This window comes from Patagioenas fasciata, chromosome 5 (genome assembly GCF_037038585.1).
Source record: "Patagioenas fasciata isolate bPatFas1 chromosome 5, bPatFas1.hap1, whole genome shotgun sequence".
Classification (NCBI taxonomy): Eukaryota; Metazoa; Chordata; class Aves; order Columbiformes; family Columbidae; genus Patagioenas; species Patagioenas fasciata.
The window spans coordinates 802,844-826,279 of record NC_092524.1 but is presented as its reverse complement, the minus strand read 5'-3'; the positions used below and the strand labels follow the sequence as shown (position 1 = coordinate 826,279).

At 45.3% G+C, this 23,436-nt stretch overlaps 1 protein-coding gene across 1 annotated transcript; it reads left to right on the top strand.

The window, feature by feature from the left end:
* Positions 1-153: 153 nt before the first annotated feature.
* On the top strand, positions 154-22,125 carry KNL1 (kinetochore scaffold 1). Its single transcript, XM_065838890.2, has 26 exons — positions 154-327; positions 2,464-2,533; positions 2,950-2,989; positions 3,198-3,257; positions 3,709-3,770; positions 4,274-4,323; positions 4,783-4,822; positions 5,888-5,925; positions 6,266-6,318; positions 7,135-12,318; positions 13,041-13,185; positions 13,409-13,476; positions 13,586-13,684; positions 14,618-14,733; positions 15,024-15,114; positions 16,015-16,131; positions 16,778-16,865; positions 17,307-17,375; positions 17,851-17,890; positions 17,987-18,088; positions 18,530-18,630; positions 18,902-18,970; positions 19,117-19,226; positions 19,811-19,929; positions 20,724-20,846; positions 20,952-22,125. The coding sequence occupies exons 2-26, from the start codon at positions 2,499-2,501 to the stop codon at positions 21,055-21,057; spliced, it is 7,125 nt and encodes a 2,374-aa protein (XP_065694962.1). The 5' UTR covers positions 154-327; positions 2,464-2,498; the 3' UTR covers positions 21,058-22,125.
* The last annotated feature ends 1,311 nt before the right edge of the window (positions 22,126-23,436 follow it).

Genomic DNA, 23,436 nt, shown 5'->3' with positions numbered 1-23,436 from the left:
CACGCCAGCCCCATCACTGCGGCTGCAGGGCGCGCTGGCGAGGGGATTACGGGAACGGCAGGCACCGGGCCGATTCTGTGGAGGCCGCCATGTTGTACGGACTGCTGGGGGGCGCCACGCTGTACGGCGGCCGTCGTAGAGCGCCGCTCTACTGTCGTCACCACGGCGATTTGGCGCGAAGCGCAGGCGCGCCGGGCGGCGGTTGAATTTGAATAGCGAAGCGGCGGCGGCTCAGCCCGGAGTGACCGGGGCGGCGGCGGAGACGGGGAGCAGCGAGGGGGCCCCGCCGGGGAGGAACGGGGAGGCCCCCGCCCGGAGCAGCAAGAGGTGAGAGCGGCTGCGGCCGTGTCCCGGTGGGGAGAAAGCGAGAAGAGGCCGGGCCGGGGGAGCGCGGGAGCGCCTGAGGCGACGGCGGTTACCGTGTCCCCGGGGCGGATCCCGCGGGTTAACGGCCGAGGAGGGGAGGCAGAGGGCGGGAGGAGAGAGAGAAGGAGAGGCCTCCCCCTCCGGGAGTGGGTTGAGCGGCGTCGGGCCCGCGCCTGAGGAGATTCCACCGCGGGGCCGGGCCGGGCCGGGCCGGGATCGAAACGTGAGGGGAATCGCCTGATAAACCCAGCTGTAAATGCAGCTGGGTCAACATGGAGTAATTAACGTTTGGGAAAACACGGATAGAAGCGATAACGAGGAGTAAATCAGCCTTCGGAGGCTGTTCGGCCGGTCCTGTCAGACAAACACGGCGGGACCGGGAGGGGAGCGGCGGGACCCGAAACAGGCTCGTCAGGAAAGCAGATAAATCGGCTCTTGTTCGTTAGAGAGCGAGACTGAGGAGACTTGGAGATCTGCAAGATCGTTAGTTGTAAAAAAAATGTGTGGAATTATTAGTTGTGTCCACAGTGTGGAACAGGGAGGTATTTAATTATCAAATATAGGAATAAAAAGTGATGCTTTTTCATAAACAGAACAACAAAGCATCTCCACTCACCACCACATGCATGTGGGTCAAAGACATGTCAATAATTCCAAGAAGGAACGACTGCTGAGCTCAGGATTAGTGCCGCTCCAGGCTGGGCTTTCTGGCCCTGCAGGAGCACTGTGAGCAAACTGGGGGTTCTGAAAAGATTGTTCCTTGTCCTGCCCCCATAACACAAACTGCTCTGCCCTATGAGCAATATCCCAATAACGTGCAATAGCGGTTCATGTGATTTAGCGTTTTGCTAATCTTCTTCCTACATCAGGCTTAGTTTTAGCTCAGAAAATCAGAGTCAGTTTGTGGTTTAAATGGCTGGCAGGGAGGTAACTGGCTTGGTGGACAAGAGAGAGCGGTGGGTGCTGGTTATCGGGGGCAATTATTGTGTGCGAGCTCCTGATGGGAGCGTTTAACCAAGACGGGGCCGGGCTCTGCTCAGTTGTCTCTAGTGAAGGAATGAGAAGCGATGGGCACAAATTGAAATACAAGAAATTCCATTTAAACGTAAGGGGGGAAATGGATGCAGTGAGGATGGAATATTGTCTGGAGAGACTGTGGGGTTTCTACCTTTGGAGACAGAGAGGAACCTGCCGTGGGCTGGACTGTGACCTGCAGACCCGGAGCCTGGGACTGAAACGCGAATGCTGAGTGGATCTGTGTAATCTCTCCATTTGTAATTGTGAAGCTTGATTGTAAATGTAGCAAATCCCTCAGTTCTTGCTTAGGTAAGGGTTTCTCCTGCAGCGTTGCTTGCTGAGGTTTAGCAAGGGGAGAATAAGTGATGCAATAAATGCTGTCAGATTGCTTATAGCTCTCCTGTAAGTGTACTTGCTGTAATTATCAATGGAGGGATGCATGTAGATCAAGTCATCATTGAAGTCTAGGAAATCTCACCAAAAATTACACGTATTGATCTCATAGTGTTGGTTCTGGTGGTACATTTTTTGATGGTCTTTGTCGGGAGACGGAAGTTTTGAGGAATAGTAACCTGGTGTTCAAGGCCCCGGGTTTTGTTGTGGTTTACAAGAAACATAGGGCAATATTAACTCTGTGTTAGCACTGGTGTCTGTCTGTGTGGGTTAATTCATTTTATCCCGTTATGCAGCTTTTGATAAGTGTGTTTTCCTGTGCTAGTGGGAGTTACTGGGGGAAGATATTCTTGGGGTGTGGGGAGAAGTAGTGACAGAAAAATTGTCCTGTGTGGCAGAGCGAACTAGCAAACTTTGTGCTGTGTAAGCTTTGGTCACATTTGTCTCCAGCAGTTACCAGTTACTTAAATAAAAGGATGTCTAATCAGTGAGGCTTAAACTGTCAGCACAGCTGTTTTATAAGAAGATATGTAACAGGAAAACGGGGCTTGAGAGACCTGTCACACTTCAGTGCATTCCCGTGACTAGAGAAAGATGGAGAGGAAAATTACAGTGTCCAAGGCCAGCATCTAGCTGTTGCTGTATGCGACTATCCTACCGACGTTCATTAATATGTTTGGATTTCAGGACTGTATTCTACAGGAGAAGCACGTCCTTCAGAAATGGACAATATCTATGCAGACCCGAACACGGAAAAGTAAGTTGAAAACTTTTGAGAATTTTATTGTGGTATAAATGTGGTCGTTTAGAGCCAAAAGTTTTCTTAATCCCTGTGTGCTCTTGAGCATCTCTTGAATGCCACGTGGTTTCCATTGTGAATAGGAACAGGCAGTTTCTTTGCCCGAGTGTAGGGAAGCGCTGAGGAAATCTCAGCAGGGGGTTATCTGGAGACTGACTGACCACGGGGCCTGGACGCCAACCTGCTCCCTTTTCCAAAGATTATTTATGGGAATTAGTCCTAGAATGGATGATCTGTTCCAAGCAAGCTTGTTTATTTCATTTCACACTTGTAAAAATAATGGAGAAATCAATTCATTAACCTTAAAAACCTGGCAGTAATACATCTTGGTTCGAGTTTATTCCTGAATACCTGTTTCCTTTTTCTCCCTCCAGTGACAATACGGAGCACATCAGACGGAAGCGACTGTCCTCTGTGAGTAACTTAAGGCATTTCTCAAAATGAAACCGTGTGAGTGAAGGAAGGAAAGGGAAGCTGTAAAGAGGAACATTCCAAAACATTCCAAAAGCAAGTGAAGAGCCTGTTAGATGGATCTGATTGACTGGGGCACAGTGACTCTGCTGCCAAGTAATCAGTTCTTGTAGTTGGGGCTGATCTTCTCAACTATTATATTTTCTTTCAGATTTTAAAGGCTCCACGAAATCCTCTTGATGATCTGGGAAATGGGAATGAATTGACACAGGTAGGTCTATGAAGTCCTTTCTTGCCAATGCTCTTAACATCTTCAGTTTGCTCCTCAACTTGTCGCTGATTAAACCATCACTAGAATAATGCAGGTATAAAAACTCTTGTAATAACTGCTTAGGATGATAATGTTTGGAGTACTAGATATTATAAGAAACCCATTGACTTTTTCTTATACTTCTATTTTACATCAAAGTATTTCTTCTATCAAGAAAAGAAGAATAAAGAGAGATTAACAGGCATAACTTGCTGCTGTAGTCCATTTGACTTGAACTTTGATCCACCAGTCTACAAACTGGTATCGTCTGTAAGATGGGTTTACATCTGAAAAAAAGAAGCAGCCTGCGAATTTACTTAAAGTAAAAGCTAAAAAAAATGAACATTTTAGTCCATAAATATATGCAGAGCATATTTCATGTGCATCAAATTGTTGTGTTCTTTATTGTCAGGATATCAATATAGAAAAACGTAAGAAAAACTCCCGCCGTGTCAGCTTTGCGAACACCATAAAGTAAGTTTGATGTGGAGGATGCAGATCTGCATCCTTTATTTCAGCATAAAATGTGGGCTGTGGGTAATAATGTGTTTGCCCCTACAGCTGCTGTTTGTGCACGTTTGGGAGCGTTCGGTGAAGGCAAACGGGTGACTTGTTCCCTTGAGTTGATTTTGAGCCCTAGGAGAACCATTGTCCAATTTCTCTTCCTAGCCAGAAAAACAAACCAAACAAAAACGGTTCAGTGAATCCAATATAGTTAGGAATTTATGTTTCCCAATAAATGTTTTAGTGATTTTCATCTTAAGTATGATAACAGTGTCTTCCTTCTGGAAAACAGGGTTGGGTTCCATAAGCTTCTGGCTTTTGATACCTCATTTCAGAACATACCATGTGGAAAAGACTGAATTTAGGGCTGATTTTTTTTTTTCCACTGTACTTATTTCTTTGCTTCAAAATGGGTAGTCTTGTGTTTTTCAAAAGCTGAGTTGTTCTGTTTTGTGTGTTTGATTTTCCCCTAGCTGCAGAGTCTTCCAGCGAGACGTCAAGAATAACACATTAGAAAGCACAGGTAAAGCTCCTTTCTCCTGGTAGGATTCACAGATTATTAGCAATGAGATTTCAGCCCGAATTTAAGGAGGCGGGCCTGTCAGTCACAGGTAAGGGACAATGTCCTCAGCTGTTCATCGTGGACTGGCTGAAAACCCCTTAGATTCTGGTACTGTGGACCTTGTAGCTCAGAAAAGGAATTATTTTCTTAGACAAAATGCACCTAGGACAAAATCTGCCCAGGGGATTTAGATCAAAAGGCTGAGCAGAAAGTCATATTTGCTCTGTCAAAGGTTACCTGGGAGGAATCTGAAAAGCTAATGCGTTTTCAGGTACTTCACTTCTCTGGGGTTTTGCCACAATAAGGTGGCACATGAAGAGCAAGGACTTCAGAACAGTCTTTTCTGTGCAGTTTACTCTTGTCTCTGAATATTCTGATCATGCTTCTCGCATTGTAACATAATTTCCTTACTATTTTTAGAGCATGAAGCAGATACGGGGAATGATGTCCAGCTTAATCAGTAAGTTTGAAAAACACTCCCATGATTATAGAGTTCTGTCCTACAAACAGATTTCTTCACATAACACAGAACCATCGAAATATTCCTCCTCAAAGACATCCAGCATGCTTATTTGTTTAGATAGAAAATTGCTCAGTGCTTTTGATTGATGAAAGAAGGGATAGAGCAAAAAAGTGTGTTGGTCACTCACAACAAGCTGGTGGTTTCTGAAAAACTGAATAATTACGGCTTGAAACTGCTTCCTTCCAAAGCGGATTGCTCGGGAAACACCTACCAGATCCCCCGGCTGATAGACACAGCCTTCGATACTTATTACCAGAAGTTTTTCCCTCAGGTAGATAAAGTCTTAGTCTGGCCTCAAAGTTCTGGTCTAGATAAACCATGATGGTGGGATTTTTAAAATTTAAACGACCTGGTATATAAAGTAACAGGTTTAGACAGTTCCTGCGTGTGCAGGGGCATTTCCTACATTTAAAATGTGTGGGGAGGAAACAGCTTGTGTACAAATGCAGTTAACCCAGGCTTTTAAATGCGTCAATCCAATATAGCAACGTGTGTGTGCACACACATATATATAAATAAAGATCAGTACTCTAGCTGAGGTTTCTTGGTCTTGAAAGAACAATAAATAAGAGTGGAGAGCAGAGGCACAAGAAGTTAGACAGAAAACCACCCAAGCTGGTCCTTGTGTCTGGCTGTTTGTTCTATAGCAGGATGATATCAGGCTTTGGGAGCACTGCTACGGTTCCCCAAAGGAGCGGGAATAACTGGAAGTTCTGAGTTATAAAGAAATCATTAATCTTTTTTTTTGACTTGTCGTTGTGGAAATAAAAATGCCGTGCGTGTGTTGACCGGTGGTTTGTGGCATGCGGGGATGAGAGGATCCTGGGAAAATGAGATTGCAGCTCAAATTAGTGTGTATTGAAGGCACGTGCGCAGTGCCTGGTATCCCTGCCCAGGCCCGTGTGAGCCGCGCGACACAAGTCTGTGCGTTTTCAGCACACTGCTGGCGCCTTCTGTTCCGAAATCTTGTAACGCACTCTTTACCTAAACCATCTTTTGTAGAAATGAAGAACCTGAAGCTGTTCCCTGTGAGATCACTGGTGAGTTTGGAAACAGATTTAATAACAAAGTGACTGTCTGCTCAAAACTACTGGTTCTGCTTGAATAATTTCAACATTCCTACAACAATCTCCCTGCCTGAGACAGTTACTGCGTGAAGGGGCTTTGGCCCACAAAGCTGTTACAAGCATCACAGAGCAGGAGTGTGAGCAGCACTTGCACGTGCTGGAAGGAGTACGGAAAACATTTTTCAGGATATATTTGATTTTAATTGTACTTCCTGAGTGGAATTTGTAAAACGAGTGCTTAGATCTCCAGCTCAGTGGATCAAATAATAAGAAAATAGTACAACAAATGCTGTATTTCCCTTTCTTCTGCCAGGGATGGACACTTTGCTCCACGCCCCCATCCAGGCATTGGCGCAGCACACCGAGGTATGTGAAGGCTTTGATTTTTTTGGTGCTGAAAATGTCAGTGTTCAAAATATTTTAAAACCATGTGTTACCTCTTGTTAATGAACATTCAAAACAAACCGGTTAGAATCTAGTGTGGATAAGATCGTACTGCAAGGCTGTGAAGGGCAGGTGGCACCTGTCTCTCATTCTGGGTGATGTATTTGGTTGTACTTCTAGTACATTTTATTGCTTGCATGTATAGAATAGCATCTGTAATTTGAAGTAAACATGAAGCTATTCCTAATCTATATTCATTATATTTGATAAAATACAGGATTATATCTCGTTACGGGCCAATTTTTTTGCACAGCTTTAAAACTGTAAGTCCTCTCTTAAAGAGACTAAAATCTCCCTCGTCAGTGATGGAAAGGTGTTGATCAGCACCCAGCGTGGTGCTGTGGTGCTGCTGCTCCGGGGCTCGCGCAGGATCAGAAGCAGAAATCACTGCAGAGAAATAGAAAATACTGACCATAAGAGTCTGTAATTATTCCATCCTCACCAAAATATGTCTAGAGATGAAGTCTTTGCCCAACAATAAAACTGAGACACATTCTTTAATAAAATAGCCATTGAAATATGATATGCCCCAATAATTAAGTCATCATCCTTTTCTTGCATGTGTTATTCCTTATCTAGAAGGACTGAACTCAATCCTTTTTTTTTTTCCCAAAAGAGAATGTAAAGCTTTAGCTGTAACCTTAGGACTGCATTAGTTGACTTTAGTTTCAAATAGAATAAAGCATCATATAATTTAAGTGTCAGTAACTGTAATTTCTCCCTGTTTTTATTTTTTAGTGGCATGATGTGGACAATGGGATTCAACGGACAAATCGGTTTGACACCACGCTCATCTTCTCGGATGAAAATGAAATGGACATGACAGCTAGTCACACTGCAGTGATTGCACGGAACCAGAGAAACAGCCACGCTGACGAGACCGAGAAAATAGATATCACGTCGTTTCTGGCCGGGTTAAACTCTAACAGTGAGAAGGCAGAAACGAGCAAGGAGTTCAGGTTTTTCTCTGACCCTTTGGACCGCCCGTGCCCATCTCTGGAGCAGAAGGAAGATGCTACCGCTGCAAAAAAAATAAATTTCAATGAATTTTTGCTGAGCTTGAACTCAAGCAAAAAGACACCCAGTCCTGCTGAGCAACCTGAAAAAGAAAATGTGGGGTTTGTCCCTTCGCAAGTCTCGGAAGACGTGGCACGATCGGCAGTGGAATTTGTGTATTCCCATGAGCCAGCAGACAGCTGCAACGTAACACAAATCTTCCGAGGGCAGGACGGAGGGATGGAAATGACCAGCTGCCAGACGCCCGCGGCCAGAGCCGGCGCTGGGGAAGCTCCGCCGGAGCCATCGCTCTGTGCGGGTGTCACCGAGGTTGTCGCGGCTGCCGGGAGGGACAGGGCAGCCACTCACACTGCAAAAATGTCTTTGCCCTTCTCCAGCGTCGCGAATCAAATTCCAAACGTCAAAAAGGATTTCCCAGCCACAGAGTCTGATAATTCTGTATTAAAGAGAGCATCTAATCAGCACTTAATTGTTCAGCAGGACACTCAACTTTGTACAGAAAAAAAAGCAGTCAATGTTGAAGACAGGCGAGATCCTCCAGTGCTGCGAACTGTCAAACAAGAGGCCACAACAATTTCCGCCATCCCAGGATCCATTTATTCTGAGACTGTCTTCCGAGCTGATAGAACTGTTGTTTTTTCCAGGTGTGATGAGATGGAAATCACTGGGAATTACACAGATGTAATCTATAGTGACAGTACCAAAGAACTGAACAGTTCCTGCCATAAACCCTTGGAGAAGCCAGTTAAAACAAACTCTTCACAAGCAGAAACCAGACGTCCCGCACATGGTGACCGGGACATGACAAGGAGTCTGCCCTCTTTAGATAATGGAGCTTCTGTGTCCTATAAAAACACTGCACTTGAACTGGCTTTGGGCTCAGATGAACGAATGGAAAGAGTGACCCAGGATCCCACGGCTGCTTCAGTGAGCGCTGGCTTTGATTCACATACAAATTCAGTGGCTACTGCTGTTTCCAAGGGTGGAGTTCAGCACCGAGCAGCAAACTCTCAGCGTGCTTCTCTGCCGGGTGAGAAGACGGTGATGTTCTCAGAAGATATGGACTTGACTAAACCCTGGCTTGTCAAGGACAATGGGAAGAATGTGGAAAATGAATCTGCTGGAATGTTCACCTCTGTCACCTGCAAACCTCATTTCCTTGGTGACAGATCTACTTGTCCCACTTCAAACGAACAGGAAGAAATGGAAGTAACGAAATGCCACGCGGTTGTCATCGATGATCAAAGCAACAGGATGACTGCAGAAGCAAAACAAGCACATTGTCAAATAATTTCAAGAAAGAACCAGAACAAAAATATCAGCAAAAGTGCAAATTCTTTAGATGTGGACAAGGAAAATCTTGAGGTGACCAGTATTGGTGGGAACGTTAAAAGAAACCAGACTATAGAAATGACTACTAAAGACCTTGGGAGGATAATGGTTGATAAGAAGCTTGGAAAAACAAGCTCTCAGGCAAGTGGTCCCAGTTCCTGTGCAAAGAGCGTGTGTTCATTACCAGAGCAAAAGAGAGGAGTCCCTGAGAGTAGTGTCACCGACACCAGTGCATTTGTGTCTTTGCGAAGTCGAAAAGTTGTGTCTCAGCCTTTGGGAAAGAGTCTTCTAAATGCTTCAGTTTCCTGCACAAATGACAAAACGTGTGTATTTTCAGATGATGAAAACATGGACATAACCAAAACTCATCCTGCTGCCCTTGATGTTGCTCCTAATCATATAGTACAAGAATGCAAGAATAATCATCATCAAAATAATGTAATATCTGAGCAGCTGCAACACCAGACCTTGCTGTTTGCTGGTAGTTCTGGGGCAGACATCACAAGTCAGAGCACAGCAATGGAATGTGGGGATTTGAAAACGAACACAAATAAGCAAACTGTTACTCCTTTGGCTCCAAGAGGTTCATTTATTTCCAGCAATGGGCCTGCTCCCTCTGGAACGAGAGGAAACGAACCACCCGGAACAGTATTAGGAATAAATGCAGATTGCCCAATCCTAGCCAGGCAAGAGAAAACCCATCCTATGAAGGTAGCAACCAAAGGATTGGCAACTCGTGTAGGTTCTGAGGGAGATTTTTCAATTGGTAAACCAGTTTCTTCAGCAGAGGATTTTAGGAATCCTCCCCCGGCTGCTGGCCCGTGGCCGGTGGCGAGTGAAGAGCCGTTCCTGGCCAGGACGGCTGAGCCACAGAGGGGAAGGGCCCAGTTACCTTCGTTTTTGGAAAAGTCTGTTGTGTTTCCCTCTGGTGAAAACATGGACTTGACTGGAAACTGTGCGGTAATGGCTCCTGATTGCAACATCAACCCTGTCTTATCAGAAAGAAAAGCAGTGACTGGATACCTTGTTGAAGACGAAAATAAAACAATGTCCTTAGAAAAAGGGGTCACGATGACAATAAATCCTCAGGAGCAGTCTGATGCGTACTCCTTGGTATCTGGCAAGAAAATGTTAACCATGACTGGTTTAAAACAGGTGCCTTTTGCAGGTGAGCAAACTACCATCTTTTCAGAAGATGCTGATATGGACATCACCAGGAGTCATCAAGTTTCAGCAGGCAACAAAATAATTTTGCAGCCTAAAAGTTCGACTGATGAAATATCATTAGTGTCTGGAGATAAAACTTGTGTTTTTACCTGCAATAATGACATGGAAATAAGTAGACTTGATACTGTTGCAACTGATAAATCTACGGAAAGGGCTGCATCTCAAGGGATGCTTAGCATGGCTAAAAGGCCTGCAAGGAAAAGCTTGAAGGGAACAACTGGGGAAAAGACTGTTGTATTTTCACTGAGTGATGAGAATTTCGACATGGAGATCACAGCGAGCCACACAGCCACAATAGGCCGTGAAATTGTCTCGCAGAATGAGGGAGGGCATCATCCCACCTCCTCACCACATCCTGCTCAGACTCTTCTGTTCACGAGCAGCCAGGCTGACATGGACATCACCAGGTCTTGCTCTGCTGATAAAATTGCCATAAAAGTTGTGTGTGATGCTAAACCAGACTCGGGTAAGGAGGCTGGAGAGCAAGCGCCTTCAAATAGTGAAGTTACTGTGTTTGCTGTGGATGACATGGAAATCACCAAAGCCCATAACGTAGCTTTGGAAGAAAATCCTGTGCGAGGTCAGCAGCTCAGCCAGGCTGCTCCTGTCGCTGCCTGGGGGACGTTCACGCCGTACCAGGCTGATGTGGACGTGACCGAGTCTCACCCTGTTGAGAGAGTCTTGCGTGAGGACAGACTAAACCTGGCTCTGCAGGTGGGGCAGGAGGCTGCTTCAGAGAGCAAAACCGTCCTTTTTGCTTTGGCTGAGGATATGGACATCACTAAAACTCACACAGCTCTAGTAAGCGGTAAAGTTGGGGGACAGGACAGAGGTCCTGCTGATAAAACCATTGTGTTTCCCCACAACCAAGATGATATGGAAATAACTGCATCTCATACCGCTGCTGTTAATGACGGATTTGAGAACCAAGACGTGCCACACACAAGCACTCAGCAAGCAGACCTGCACAGAGCCTCATCTTCTTGTAGAGATGAAGTTGATTCCCTGCATATGAAGGACCCGAATGGTGAATATCAGACAAAATCCCAGGATAAGCCCAGCATTGCCTCTCCTGCTTTGTCAGCCGCAGCATTTCCTAGTGGGAAAGGAGCTGTTGAAGTCCCCAGCGGCACAACACCAGATCCCGTTTGTTCGGTCTCCCTTGCAGGAGAGACTGTGGCTGTGCCAGCACCGTGGGATGTCCCCCTGCCCACAGATGACGCTGTCCCTGGGAGCGGGCAGCAGCGTCTCGCACCTCCAGAAAACCCCAAATCACAGCGAGCGCCTCTCCAGCTTCCAAGTTCCAGGCCTGTGGGTTGCAGTGAGGAAAGTGGGGATGAGGTATCCTGTGTTTCACCCGCAGTCCAGCAGCCGAGTTCTCCGGCAGCGTGTAGTACTCAGAGAAACCAAGTACTGCAAGTTGATTCAGCTGGACAGGAAGGTTTAGGTCCAGATTTAGGCTTGGCTGCAACCAACCTTGTTCCAGTTTCTAACATAGAATCAAAGGAAAATGAGGGGCTGTCAGCTGAAGGGGAGACACCTCCGAAAGACTTCCAAATAAACTCTGAGCAAAATGAGCAACTTCTGGTCAGTGACAGTCCGGGAGATCAAATAGATCCCGCTCTTGCACCGAAACGATCAGGTATTTTCAATATTTGTTCAAAACTGGAAAATATCAGAAGGAAATCCGCAGTTCTCTCTGTTTCTGAAACCGCTTGTTCTGACCAGCTACCCGGATCATCAGCTCAGCCAGAGGATACCTTGAGGTTGGGAAAAAATACTGTAGATGATCCAAAGAATTCATTTCCTACCAAAGAGCAGGAGGACGCATGCCTTGAATCTGGAGCTGCTCCTGTAGGGGCAAATTTAGGCATGGCACCTAAGGATAAATACCAAGGACTAAATATCCCTCTAGGTATCTTCCAGCCTAAATTACCAAACAGAAGAAATCCTTCTGTCTCTAGTGTTCAAGACGTAAACGCAAAACCTCCCGACAAAGGAGGAGCACCAGTTTCAGAAATGAGTGAAAACGCTGGTGGAACCCCAGGCAACCAGAAGTCTAGCAGGCAGATTTGCAGCCCTTCCCAGTTCATCGCAGAGGAACTCCTTCCTGTCTTCCCAGAAGAAATGGATTCAAACGAATCTGTGAGCCCTGAATTCATGGAAAATGCTTGCACTGAGATAAGCAAAAACCAAAACTCCCACAATGAGAAGAATCAAATTGAAGAGTCAAGAACTTGCAACAACACAAAAAGAGCCATGGAACAAGATGAGGAGGATGTTCAAAGTCCAAAGAAGCTCAGGAGGGAAGAAACCTTGGCTGGTGAGGCCTCCCGAGACTTGCAGGTGAGCCTGTCACCTTGGTCAGACACAGCCCACACCAACAAGCGCTTTGGTGTAAATGTGGGGGTGTCAGCAGATCTGTGGGGAGGTTTCCTTGTTTCTCTTCATCACCAGTCTGCCCTCCTTTTGCTGTGTTGTCCTTGTATTTTTCATTATTGCTAGAATAGGAGAATCAGCTTGATGTATGTGACTTTGCTGAGCCATGCAAAACAGACAGAATATGGAATGTGCCCATTTTAAACCAGTCCACAGTATCCTTTTAATCCTTTCTCAACTAGATACTCTTTGTCCACCAAACCAAACCATTTGCTACTTGTTCCTTAGGCACAATGATAGAGTAAGGCCTAAGGTGATTATTTAAAATCCAAACATGGACGTTTAGTTTAAATTCAGTTTTGTATAGACAGTACAAACTGCAGCTGAATCAAGAAAATCTGCGCAAGTACGAGGCATTAATCTGACCTTAGAAATAGAAATGTTCTGGTTCCAAAAGCCGGCAGAGAGGGCTGTGGTGGCTGCTGGTTCAGAAACGAATGAAGGATTTTACAGCTTTACTTCCTACATGTTGTCACAGGAAATGGCTTCACTGGCTGTGTGCTGGTTAGGTATAAAATGTGCCAATACTAACAATGAAACAACTCTGAAAGGCAAGAAACAGCTACAATAAACTACTTAACTTTTTCTTGTACTGTTTCACATAACTCTCTTTGTCTTGCTGATGTTAGGTGACTTTTGGTGCTATGTCTCAGAGCCGGGTAGAAGTTGATGAAGGTGACGACCCTGCCAAGGTGTCGGTGAAGAGCCCCGAGTGCACTCAGGCCAGCAGCAGCAGCTCTCTGGACTGGGCCAGGGCTGACGCAGAACTCACAAGTAAGCCTGGCTTAGTGCTGGGGGCTCAGGCCTCGCTTTACCTGGAAAGGTCTGTCTGCCCCCTGGGAACTGCTTGGGGTCTCGTTCTCAGATTTATTCCTTTTCAGTATGGTACACATGGCTTTTTTATTTTTCTGGAGCTAATGAACTCAGTTGAATATTTCCGTAAGAATATTATTAACCCCAGCAATATCCCTTTTTAATTGTTTTCTCTTTCGGCCAGGTCAGCGAAGCAGTCAGATGGAGCCTCAGCTCCTCACTGACAGCATCTGTGAGGATACCTTGTGGGAGGTGTGTGAACAGCTTCTTGTCCTAACAGGAAAAATCTTGTGTGTGCCTATACAAGAAAGCGTTCTTGCTTGAAAAATGTACTTATCTGTGTTTCTCCTCATCTTTACAGAAATTTCAGAATGGTGACATCACAGTTGGGGAGTTTTTTACACTTGTTCAAGTCCATGTTCCGATTCAGAAGCCCCGGCACAGCCATCTTCCTGCCACTGTGAGTGTCTCTCCTTTGCTATGCGCAATATCACTGACCTGGAATTATATTCCTTTGTCTTTTTTTTCATTATTATTTTTATAATCTAGCTGGTCTGTATTAAGGGCCTTTACATGAGCTAAGCCAGCGGTCAGTTCCGCCGTGCCATGTGCGTTACCCACGACGTGCTTCCTCTTGTCTCTTTGCTCCTGAACCTCTCATAAGTCTGATGCCTTTTTTTCCTCCTCGGTACTGAAAAACAGAATAAATTTAAATCTCTTCACAGAATACCATGTAGTCAAGATTATCTGTTGTTGGATAAATACACTCATTCTTGCTTTTTTAACTAGTTTTATGGATGATAAGTTTGAAAGGAAGAATTACAAGCTCAGTCTAACCTTTTTATTTTATTGTCTTGCTGTGTCCATCAGCCACTGCAATCAGAATCCTGAAACGCTGCTCTGCACTCCTGCTCGCTGTGCTACTCTTCGTGTGTCCCTCCCCATCACATTACTGCCCTTTGTTTCTTCCCCTCGAGTCTGTTCTGCCTGAACCTGCTTTCCGTATCCTCATCCCAAAAGGTTTCTGCTGAATCCTTGCAGATGTGGGAACTTTTTATTTCTCTTGCAGACAAGTACCACTCATTGATAGTAACTCAGTGCTGAACAAGGCGAAAATATGCATGCATGTTTTTCAAATACTCATCTAAAAAGAAGTTAACCTCTTTCGATCTTTTTTGTTTGAGCTCTAGTGCTGAGGGTATGTCCCAAGGGGCAGTCCCGGCTCAGCAGTCATTTCAGTATATCAGGCTGCCTCCATTATTGCTTTTTTGCTCTGTTCTGCAAAAATAAAGCTTCCGCCCTTTTGCTGGTTTCTGTACACGAATGGATTGCAAGTCCCTGCTTCTCAAAAAATATGCGTTTTTTCTTCACGATTTCCCCTTGTTTTCCCCAGTGCGCAGTGCCTGCGCCACCGACCGCAGAAGATCTCCTGTACAGCCAGTACGTCTATCGCCCCAAGCTGCGCATTTATGAAGAAGATTGCCAGGCCCTGTTGCAGATGATAGATGAGTAAGTGTGGTTTTCAGGCACACAGTAGATTGGTAATTTTATTTCTCAGCTCTGGCCGCATGCAGAGCGGCCTGAAGAGAATTAATGCATCACATATGGGAAAAATAACAAATGATAGTTAACGTACTTTATGCTGGCAGCCAGTGTTTGGCATATTTAGAGGGTATAGGGCAAGCTCTTGGGGAGGAGTTGTGGTTATGGAGATAATTAAAGTTTGATTTATGTGCTTCTTTATGTGCTTGGTGCAATTGCAACAAGACTTTCTTTCCACTTTTCTCTCTGTGTTTCAGGTTAAAACCGTGTGTAAATGCCCAGGATCAGCTCCTGGTGAACGTGAACAGGAGCTTGTGGGAAGTAATGAGAACCTGCTCGGATGAGGAGGTAACAATGCCTGCAGAGAGAGTGCTGGTTCTTATCTAACTAGGAAGTACGGTTAGTCAATGTGTTCAGATAAAATAAAACCCAGGATGGTCACAGAATAACTAGGCAGGTAGGTGATACGAGGCAAAATATTTTCTGAATGGAAGACTGCTATGAGAGAAGAATGCAAGCATATGTGCCCTTTAAAATAATTAAAGTGAATATGTTGCTACACAACTGAAAAACTCGATAATTCAGGTTAGTTGAGGACAGAAAAGAGAAACTCGAGAGGGGCCTAAGCAAACACTGCAAGTTTGGGAGGAAAAAATGACCCACAGAGACTCTGCTGCTTCATCGGTGGAGCAGAATTGTCCATTAACTTAAATGCTTATTTAGTTCAGAAAGCGACGCGATGTTGCAAGACATACAATGAGAAAAATATGTGTCGTTACGCAAAAATAAAGCTGCATACAGGATTTGGAGTGTAACTGTGGTGTCGCATGCCAAAACAATAGATGAAGCCAGAGGGTATTTAAAGGAGAACATTAATGATACCAAGCACAAAAAGCACACCAAAGACATTTATATTGAAAAACAGAAGCATCATAAAAGTATCCCAGCAAGAACTGACAAGGGAGATTGAGATTCTATTTTCCATGGCTTTAATGCCAAGCATAAAGATCTACTTAATGAAAAGAAAGAGCCAAAATTGCTAAAAGCCAGTATTTTTTCATAGCTCATTAGACTGATAGAGGATATCAGTGCAGCTAGGTTATTAACCAGATTTGGGAAGAATTACGCTTAGGAACAATGAAAGCACCTGGAACCTTTATCTAGGAGTAACAAATGTGCAAGCTTATTAATCAAATTTCTACACACAGCAATTAGAATGAGACCACCTGTGTTTTCCACTCATTGCAGCTGAAGAGCTTTGGGGCAGAGCTGAACAAAATGAAATCCTGTTTCACCAAGGAAAGTAAGATCTTGGCTCACAAGGAGAAGGCGACGCTGTACAGCAAACTGCTGCAGAGCGCACAGGTAAGGCGCTGCCGGGCTGCGCGCCTGGGGCCTGAGACGAAGGAGCTTCCCCACGGTCTGTCTGTCTGACTGCCACGTGGAGGAGCCTAAGCCTTGTGTGCAGCCGTGTGCTCCCTTGAAATGCTCCTCTTATTAAACGTGCTTCCCTTTTATTTATAGGCAAGTGTAAAACATTGGGACAGTGGCTTTATTGCACTATAGGAACCTTCTGCTGAAGGGTTTTGGCAATTGAAGTAACAGAGTGAAAAATGGGAGTGTTAAAGGAAACGCCATCGGAAGTTAGCTCCTTATATTGCACTAATGTCAGTAACTAGCAAGGAAATGCGGAAGTAGCGCATTGTGATAGACAGCAGAAACATGCATGTGTAGAAAGCTCCAGCAATTTATTTACTTACACAGCTTTTCGTATGAAGGGAGGAGATAAAGACATCAGGAAGATCCCTTGTTAAATACCGAGCACCTTCCTACACATGGCTACTGCCTTAGAGTTCACCCGTCTGCCTCTTCCTTCTAATGACAGATTATTTCAGCTGCTTTCATTAGTTTCTTAGCAAGCACAGATCCATTTGGTGGTCCCAGAACTCAGTTCAGCTTTTTAAAACATGTCATAGTCTTGTGTGAGCAGAGTCTCATTCTCCCACCTCAGGACCAATTCGGCGAGCTGCAGTCCAGAGCGGAGCACATGGATGAATTGATCCAGGAGGCGCAGAGCTGTCTCCTTGCTCTGGGGGCAGGTATGGTTTTCCACACCACTGACGGATATGCCGATTCCTCTCTTTTTCTGCAAAGCTACTGTTTAAACGGTCAGTTCAGGATTCTCTGTGTGGTGTTTTATTGGAATGTTGCAGTCCTTTGCGGCACAAGCTGCAGCCAGCACTCGGCATTGCTGCAGAACCATGCTCTGTGTACTCTCCCTTCTTTCTTCCAACTCATTTTTCTTCCAATGCCCTAAGTAAAAATCAAATTGCATGGTAGCAGCTTTGAAACAATGCAATGAAAGGAGTTTTCCTTGTGGTTACTTTCTCAGGGGTTTGGTAGATACCCTTCCGGCTTTTTGTCCATTTTTCTTAGTTAGCTTTGAAATACTAAGATTTATAGAATCCACAGACAAATAAAATGAAATCTGAGTGTTGAATCTGGCAGTTCTGCAGAGACCTGATACTTGTTTCCCATAGATTCGGACCGGGAAGAACAGGAAACAGACAGCAGTGATGAAATGCCGCAAGTGAAAAACCTGGAGGAAGGTAATAGTACTGTGGGGTTGGTTGGTTTGTGAGGTTTTTTGTTTGGTTGGGTTTTTGTTTTGTTTTTTGAGGGGGTTTTTTGGTGGTTGTTGTTGTTTTTAATTCTGGAGAGGGTGATACTCAAGCCTCACCCTGGTATATTAATCCTGATATGGATGCAAGCACCAGTGCTTTCTTTTCTGCACTGGATATAGCTGATTACAGAGATGTTTAAGTGTGGAAAAGACTGGTTTTCCCCTAGAAAACATGGCATTTAGAACTTGGTACAGTGTGATGCGAAGAGTGCGTGCTGGCTATCGTATTCAGCACTTTAATTGTTCAATAATTACTAACTTTTGACCGCATATCTGGAGCCAGGTAGGAGTGACAGCCATCAGGTTGAGACCTTTCATGTAGTTAAGAACAGTGACTGCGCAGCAAGTTAGGCCTGGCTTTGCTGCTCTTTCCTCTCACAGCTTTCTTCCTTTTCTCTTAGAACTGGAAAGCCTCAAAGCCGAAGAGGAGGAACTTCAAAGGTAAGATGGCAAAGGGGATCTAAAGACCGTAACTAACATGTGCATATCCAACTTTTTTGGTGGGTTTTAACCCAAGTGGTTGGTTTGTCTTTGCAGAGAGCTGGCAGAGCTGGAGACTGAGAACGAGCAAATGCTTGTCCAGATGAACCAGCTCCAGGAACAAGAAAAAAGCTTCCGGGAGCTCCTGGAGAAATACGAGTAAGGAAAAGCCCTTTGGGTTTTATTTTGATCAGCTAGTTCTGGGCTTCACATTTGTATATAAATGGTTTTGGTTCCCGTTGGTATTTGATCTGGGCAATCTCTGGGTGCCCATCTCGCAGCCTGGGATGAGCCACAAAGCCTCGCTGCGCTTCCACGTGTGATGAGCCGGTTTTCTACGAACAGCTTTTCAGTGACACTCTGCATTCAGTCTTTCTAGATCCAATTCTCCTCTGACTCCAAAGCAAACACTTACGTAAAAAAATAATAGCATTCTGCTTGCGTTCCCAACCCATTCTTACATTCTGCTGGAAAGTGGAAATGTTGCTGTATTATGTGGTAATAGCTGCAAGTGCACTCAACACTCTGATCTTTATCCTTCAAATAATGGTGCTGGTTGGTGGGAACTGCAGGTGATGGTGTTTTTTCCTCTCCTTTCAGCTTCACCGAGTGGGAGATCACTGAATGGAGCGAGCAGCAGGCGGTCTTCAGTTTTCTTTATGATTCTATTGAACTCACGGTTGTGTTTGGACCCCCCATAGGTGAGTCGCAGAACTGGTAGGTTTCTGGTTTATGATTTGAAAGGTTAAATAGTTACACAATAGAATCCTAAAGTTTGTATATTTGGGAAGACCTGCTAAAAGGAAATGGAAACCATACTACAGCAGGAGCACGTAAGCTGAGAGGATGTATTAGTGCTTTCTGTGAAAATTCAGAAAAGTATGTGATGAATGGTTGTTCCTGAAGAGGAATGGCTATTACTCCAGATCTAAGTGTGGAAATAACAACTGTTTGGGTTTTTTTCCTCCTCAGATGGTGATGTTTTCGGTGAAGATCCTTCCAGAAAGATAGTTAGCCTGACCTTTGAGTCTCTCCTGGATGGTAAGATGGTTTTGAGTAGCTTGATAGTAGCTGCCCTGGTAATCTGTTCTTGGGAAGACATCTGGAAATTCGTGGTCTATCTGCTAATGCATTACTGTGTGACTTTTACAACATTTCTGGCAACGTGGTTTTCTTTTGTGTTACAGAGGAAAAAGCTCCGCCCTCCTCGCGTTTAGTGCAGAGGCTCATCTTCCAATTCATCGAGAGCCAGGGCTGCTGGCAGGAAAAGTGTCCCACGCTGCGCTGCCTGCCCCAGGTGATGTTCCAGGAGACCTGTAAGACTCTGAAAGGACATTGAATCCTTTCTGTCACAGAGAAACAGGGCCGGTACTGAGAGGAAAGCAGCTGAATGACTGCTTCATCAGTGCAAAACAAAATCCGCCTCGTGAATATTCTGCAAGAGGAAGTACCTGTCCCTGAAGGCTAAAGTCCAAAGAGCTCTGGTTTCTTCCTAGTTTGCTGTATTAATGGCGCCTGCCTTAGCGATTTCTTACAATCCCTTTTTTATTTTTTACTAGTAGAAATTAAAGAATTGAGCTGAATGCCATTCTGCTTCCTAAAAAATTAATGTTTTAAATCGCCAAGCCAAATTTACTGTTCCTGCGTGTCTCTGCACCCCTGTTGGCAAAGCTGGAAGGAGAAACTTAGGGCAAATATGTACATGTGCATATACAAATGTATACGTGTTGTTATGCTTGTACAATTTCATCTTCACATCCGAGCTGAGGCAGCAGTTAAACTACATTTTTTAAAGCACTTCCTAGGACAAACTGCATTTTCAAGTGTCTCGTAGTCACAGCCCCAGTGCCAACGCGATGGCTTTTCTGATTGCCCACTTAGGTCCTTGGTGACGTCTCTTTGGTGGTGACTCACTGCAAGATCTTGGGAGAGGAGATTGACTTTCTGGAGAGATGGGGTGGCAAGTTTAACCTTCTGCAGACAGACGTCAACGACACCGAGTGAGTAACACACCAGCCCTTCCCAGAGTGTCTCTAGATAATCAGGAACAAAGCACTGACATATTTTCAGTTTGGTTTCCTTGAAATTGAGAGTTTATGCCACTATTTTTAACAACAATCTAATTTATTATAATGCAATTGCACGACTATGTCCAAATGCATGGAAATTAAGCTGTTCCTGGATTCAGCCGCTGCCTGCCTGTCACAAAAGCTCTCCTTCCATGCTGCTTTCCTGGTTGTCTTCACCCTCGCACTTAAAACTTTAGGCCAGAGTGTAGCAACGCAAAGGAAATGGCCAAGATTTTCCCTGCAGCTTAGTGCTTTGTTTCTTTTCATCTTCTATTTGCTTCAACCAAGCAGAATCACTCATTGAAGGACAAATGCACTCAAAATAAATCTTAGAATTGTGGAAATGGAGGTAAATCGACCCTACTTAAAACTTCAGAGAGCTTTAGCTACCTAGGAATATTTTATGTTAACTAGAAAACTTATTTTTTATGATTAGCCTGTATTCTCCCATAGTTTTTGGAATGTTGTGTGAGTTGTGTATTAATGCCTTCTGTGAGGACAGCTGGGCTTTGTTCCCTGCTCAGGGTTAGAGCGCCGGTACTTTTAGAGTGGGAAGGTTCTTTCAACCCGATTTATGAAGTTACTGTGAGCCTGTGCTGGAGCTCTTTAGAAGTTATTGATCCTGCTGCATCAATTACAACATTTTCGCTTCTGGAACATAGTTCAAAGTGGTAGCTCTACGTCCGAATATGTTGTATTGATCTTTGTGTTTATTTCACATACAGAGTGAAGCTTCTGTTCTCCGCTTCCGCAGCCTTTGCCAAGTTTGAATTGACCCTGTCTCTATCTGCCAGCTACCCATCGGCCTCCCTGCCCTTCACTGTCCGGAAACAAATTGGGAATATTGGGTGAGTTGAACAGAAAGAACTGCTCCGTACCACTTGGCTTTAAAGCTGGGGGTGTGGAGTTAAATGTTCTGTATCCTCTCAACGTGGTAATTTTGTCTTTCCCAGGGAGGAGGAGATCTCCGCTGTTCTCTCCAGCGTGCCCAGCGGGTACCACTATCTGCGGAGAATCGTCAGCTTGATTCATCAGACTTTGCTGCAGGCTCCCTCGTGATGCAGGGCTGAAGAAGTCAGGCTGGACACCTTTGGATCGCAGCCTTGTAAGAATTCCAGCGGTTCCCCACTAGAACAGGAGTGCTGTTAGCAACTCAGCCCTTCAGCCGTCTTCTTCACAACTGCTTGATATCCAGGGTGTTTGGTGTAGGCCGCAAGTTCTTAGAAGGGCAGATGTCTCTAAAGAGGAGAAAGACTAATTCCTTTTGTATTTATAAACCAAACTTGCCTTTATCTTCTTTCAGTCACTGGTGCTCTTGGTCTCCTTGTCCAGTCTTTCCTAGTATGGATATTCTTCTGATGCAGCATGTTAATTTTGTTCTGGGCTGACTTACAGAGCTCTTATATAAAACAATGACAAGTATTTTGCTAAATTAACATGACTGGAACTGACTTTCACTGTCATTACTTTCCCTACCGTGTAGCATTTTAACGTATCACATCGCGCCTGACTTTTAGCAGTTTCCCAAAACACAGCGACTCTAGTCCTGCCTCTGATGAAGCAGGGAACCCGTCATAATTAACCAGGGAAGCTGTCATCATTAGCAGGGTGGCCAAAGCCAGAAATCCTTTTGTTGTGAAGATGAAAGGTCCCCGTGCTTGGTGACAGACTTTGGGGTGTAAGAGGCCCAGAGCCGCCGGGCTCCCTGGGCGATCCTCTCCAACGGGACCTTTGTTCAGGTATCCTGTGTCCTTGTCCTGTACAATCCGTCTCTTGGTTCTGGTGCCGTGTCTGGGTTTGTAATGCGATAGAATTGGAGGAGACTGAGCTATTTAAATTTAGGAGGCCTGTGTGCCGTGCTTGGCGCGGCCTCGGCTGGGTGTGTATATCTGGTGTATATTGGGTGGGCTCAGCTGTTGGAACTGGTCCAGCCCGGTCGCGGTTGTGGTACAAGTGCCCCCCGCTGCTCCGCTCTCTATCCTTAGGAGACACAAATTTCTGTAAAATATGTTGAGTTTTTAAATGTTGTCATGTGTTTAAGTGTTTATAGATATATTTTTTGTCATTTTACAAGTTTTTCCTTCGATTTGGAAGGTCAAAGTTCATTAAACATTTTGATTATTGTTCTTCCTTCTTCTTGTTGGCTGCTCTACTCAAACTCATGACTGGAAATGTCCCTGCTGCTATTGAAATAACTTTGTTAGCCTGCTGGGAGGACTTTTCATAATCTGAAGTTGTTTGGTTTTCCCGCATTTCCTAGTGTTAGCTTTCCATGGCCTGCATTTTGCAGATTTTTCTGTATTTATTGCAAAAATAGTGGCAAAGCTGCCAATGACCAGGGTATTATACCTGGACTAACTTGTACATTTCCTAAGGTGGTTACATGAGTGTTAGGGTGCTGCGGGAGCCGCTTCCTTTGTCTGGATCCATTTTCTGCAGCACATTCACAAGCTCAAGGATCGGGTAACAATGAACACTGAAGTGGGTTTTTGATAGTTTATGATATTGCTCTGGATACTGAATGGGAGTAGCAGATGAAACACAGCAAACCAAGCCATGCATTTGCAGTAGAAAAGGGGATTAGGCAGAAATTAAGCAGTTCCAGGTTTGTGTTTAATTTCTATTTGTACTTGGCACTATTTAAGCTCCTCCCGGGGCATTAGGGCTTAAGAGATCGTAACCCCTGTTCATCTTGATGAACTGTTTAAAACCTTTCTAGAGATAATGTATTTACCAAAGCTATATTATTCTGCAAGCCCGATTTTGTTGAGAATGTCATTACTGCAGCTGTTCCCCCCCAGCGCTTGCTGTGCCCGTTGCTCAGGCACATGGCTGGATACGTAATACAGACAACTCGTTTCCTTCGTGGCATGAAGCTGGGAAGAGATCTCCAGTTGCGGCTGTGCAGCTTTTCGGGATGGGGGAAAAGGTAAGGAGCAGCTTAAGCACAGCTTAAGTTTAACTCATAGAGTCTGGGATTTGTGCTGATTTTTAAAATACATACATAAATAAAATGGGGGGGGGCATAAAAAGGAAAGGAAAGAGACAGCCTGCTCTGCCCAACTGTGTGCTTGATCTCTACGAGCACATCATCACCCCTGCCCACGGCCCCACGCCGCGCGCGGGCAGAGGGACGCGGCCCCTTTAAGGCGCCGCCAGGGAAGGGGCGGGGCTTTGCGCGCGCGCCGTCACGTGACGCGGTGGCGGGCTCCTCCGAACCGGTGGCGGCCGCGAGTGTCCGGAGCGAGTGACCCGGGACCGCTGGCCCCGCCGCGGGTGAGTGACCCGGGACCACCGCGGGGTCAGTGACCGACCCGGGACCCGCCGCGGCCTCCCCCTCCGCTGCGGGGAGCGGGCGGGCGAACAGCGGCCTGCGCGCCGGTGACCGGCCTGGCCTGGCGAGCGGCTCCGGCGGCCTGAGGGCGGGGCGGGGCGGGG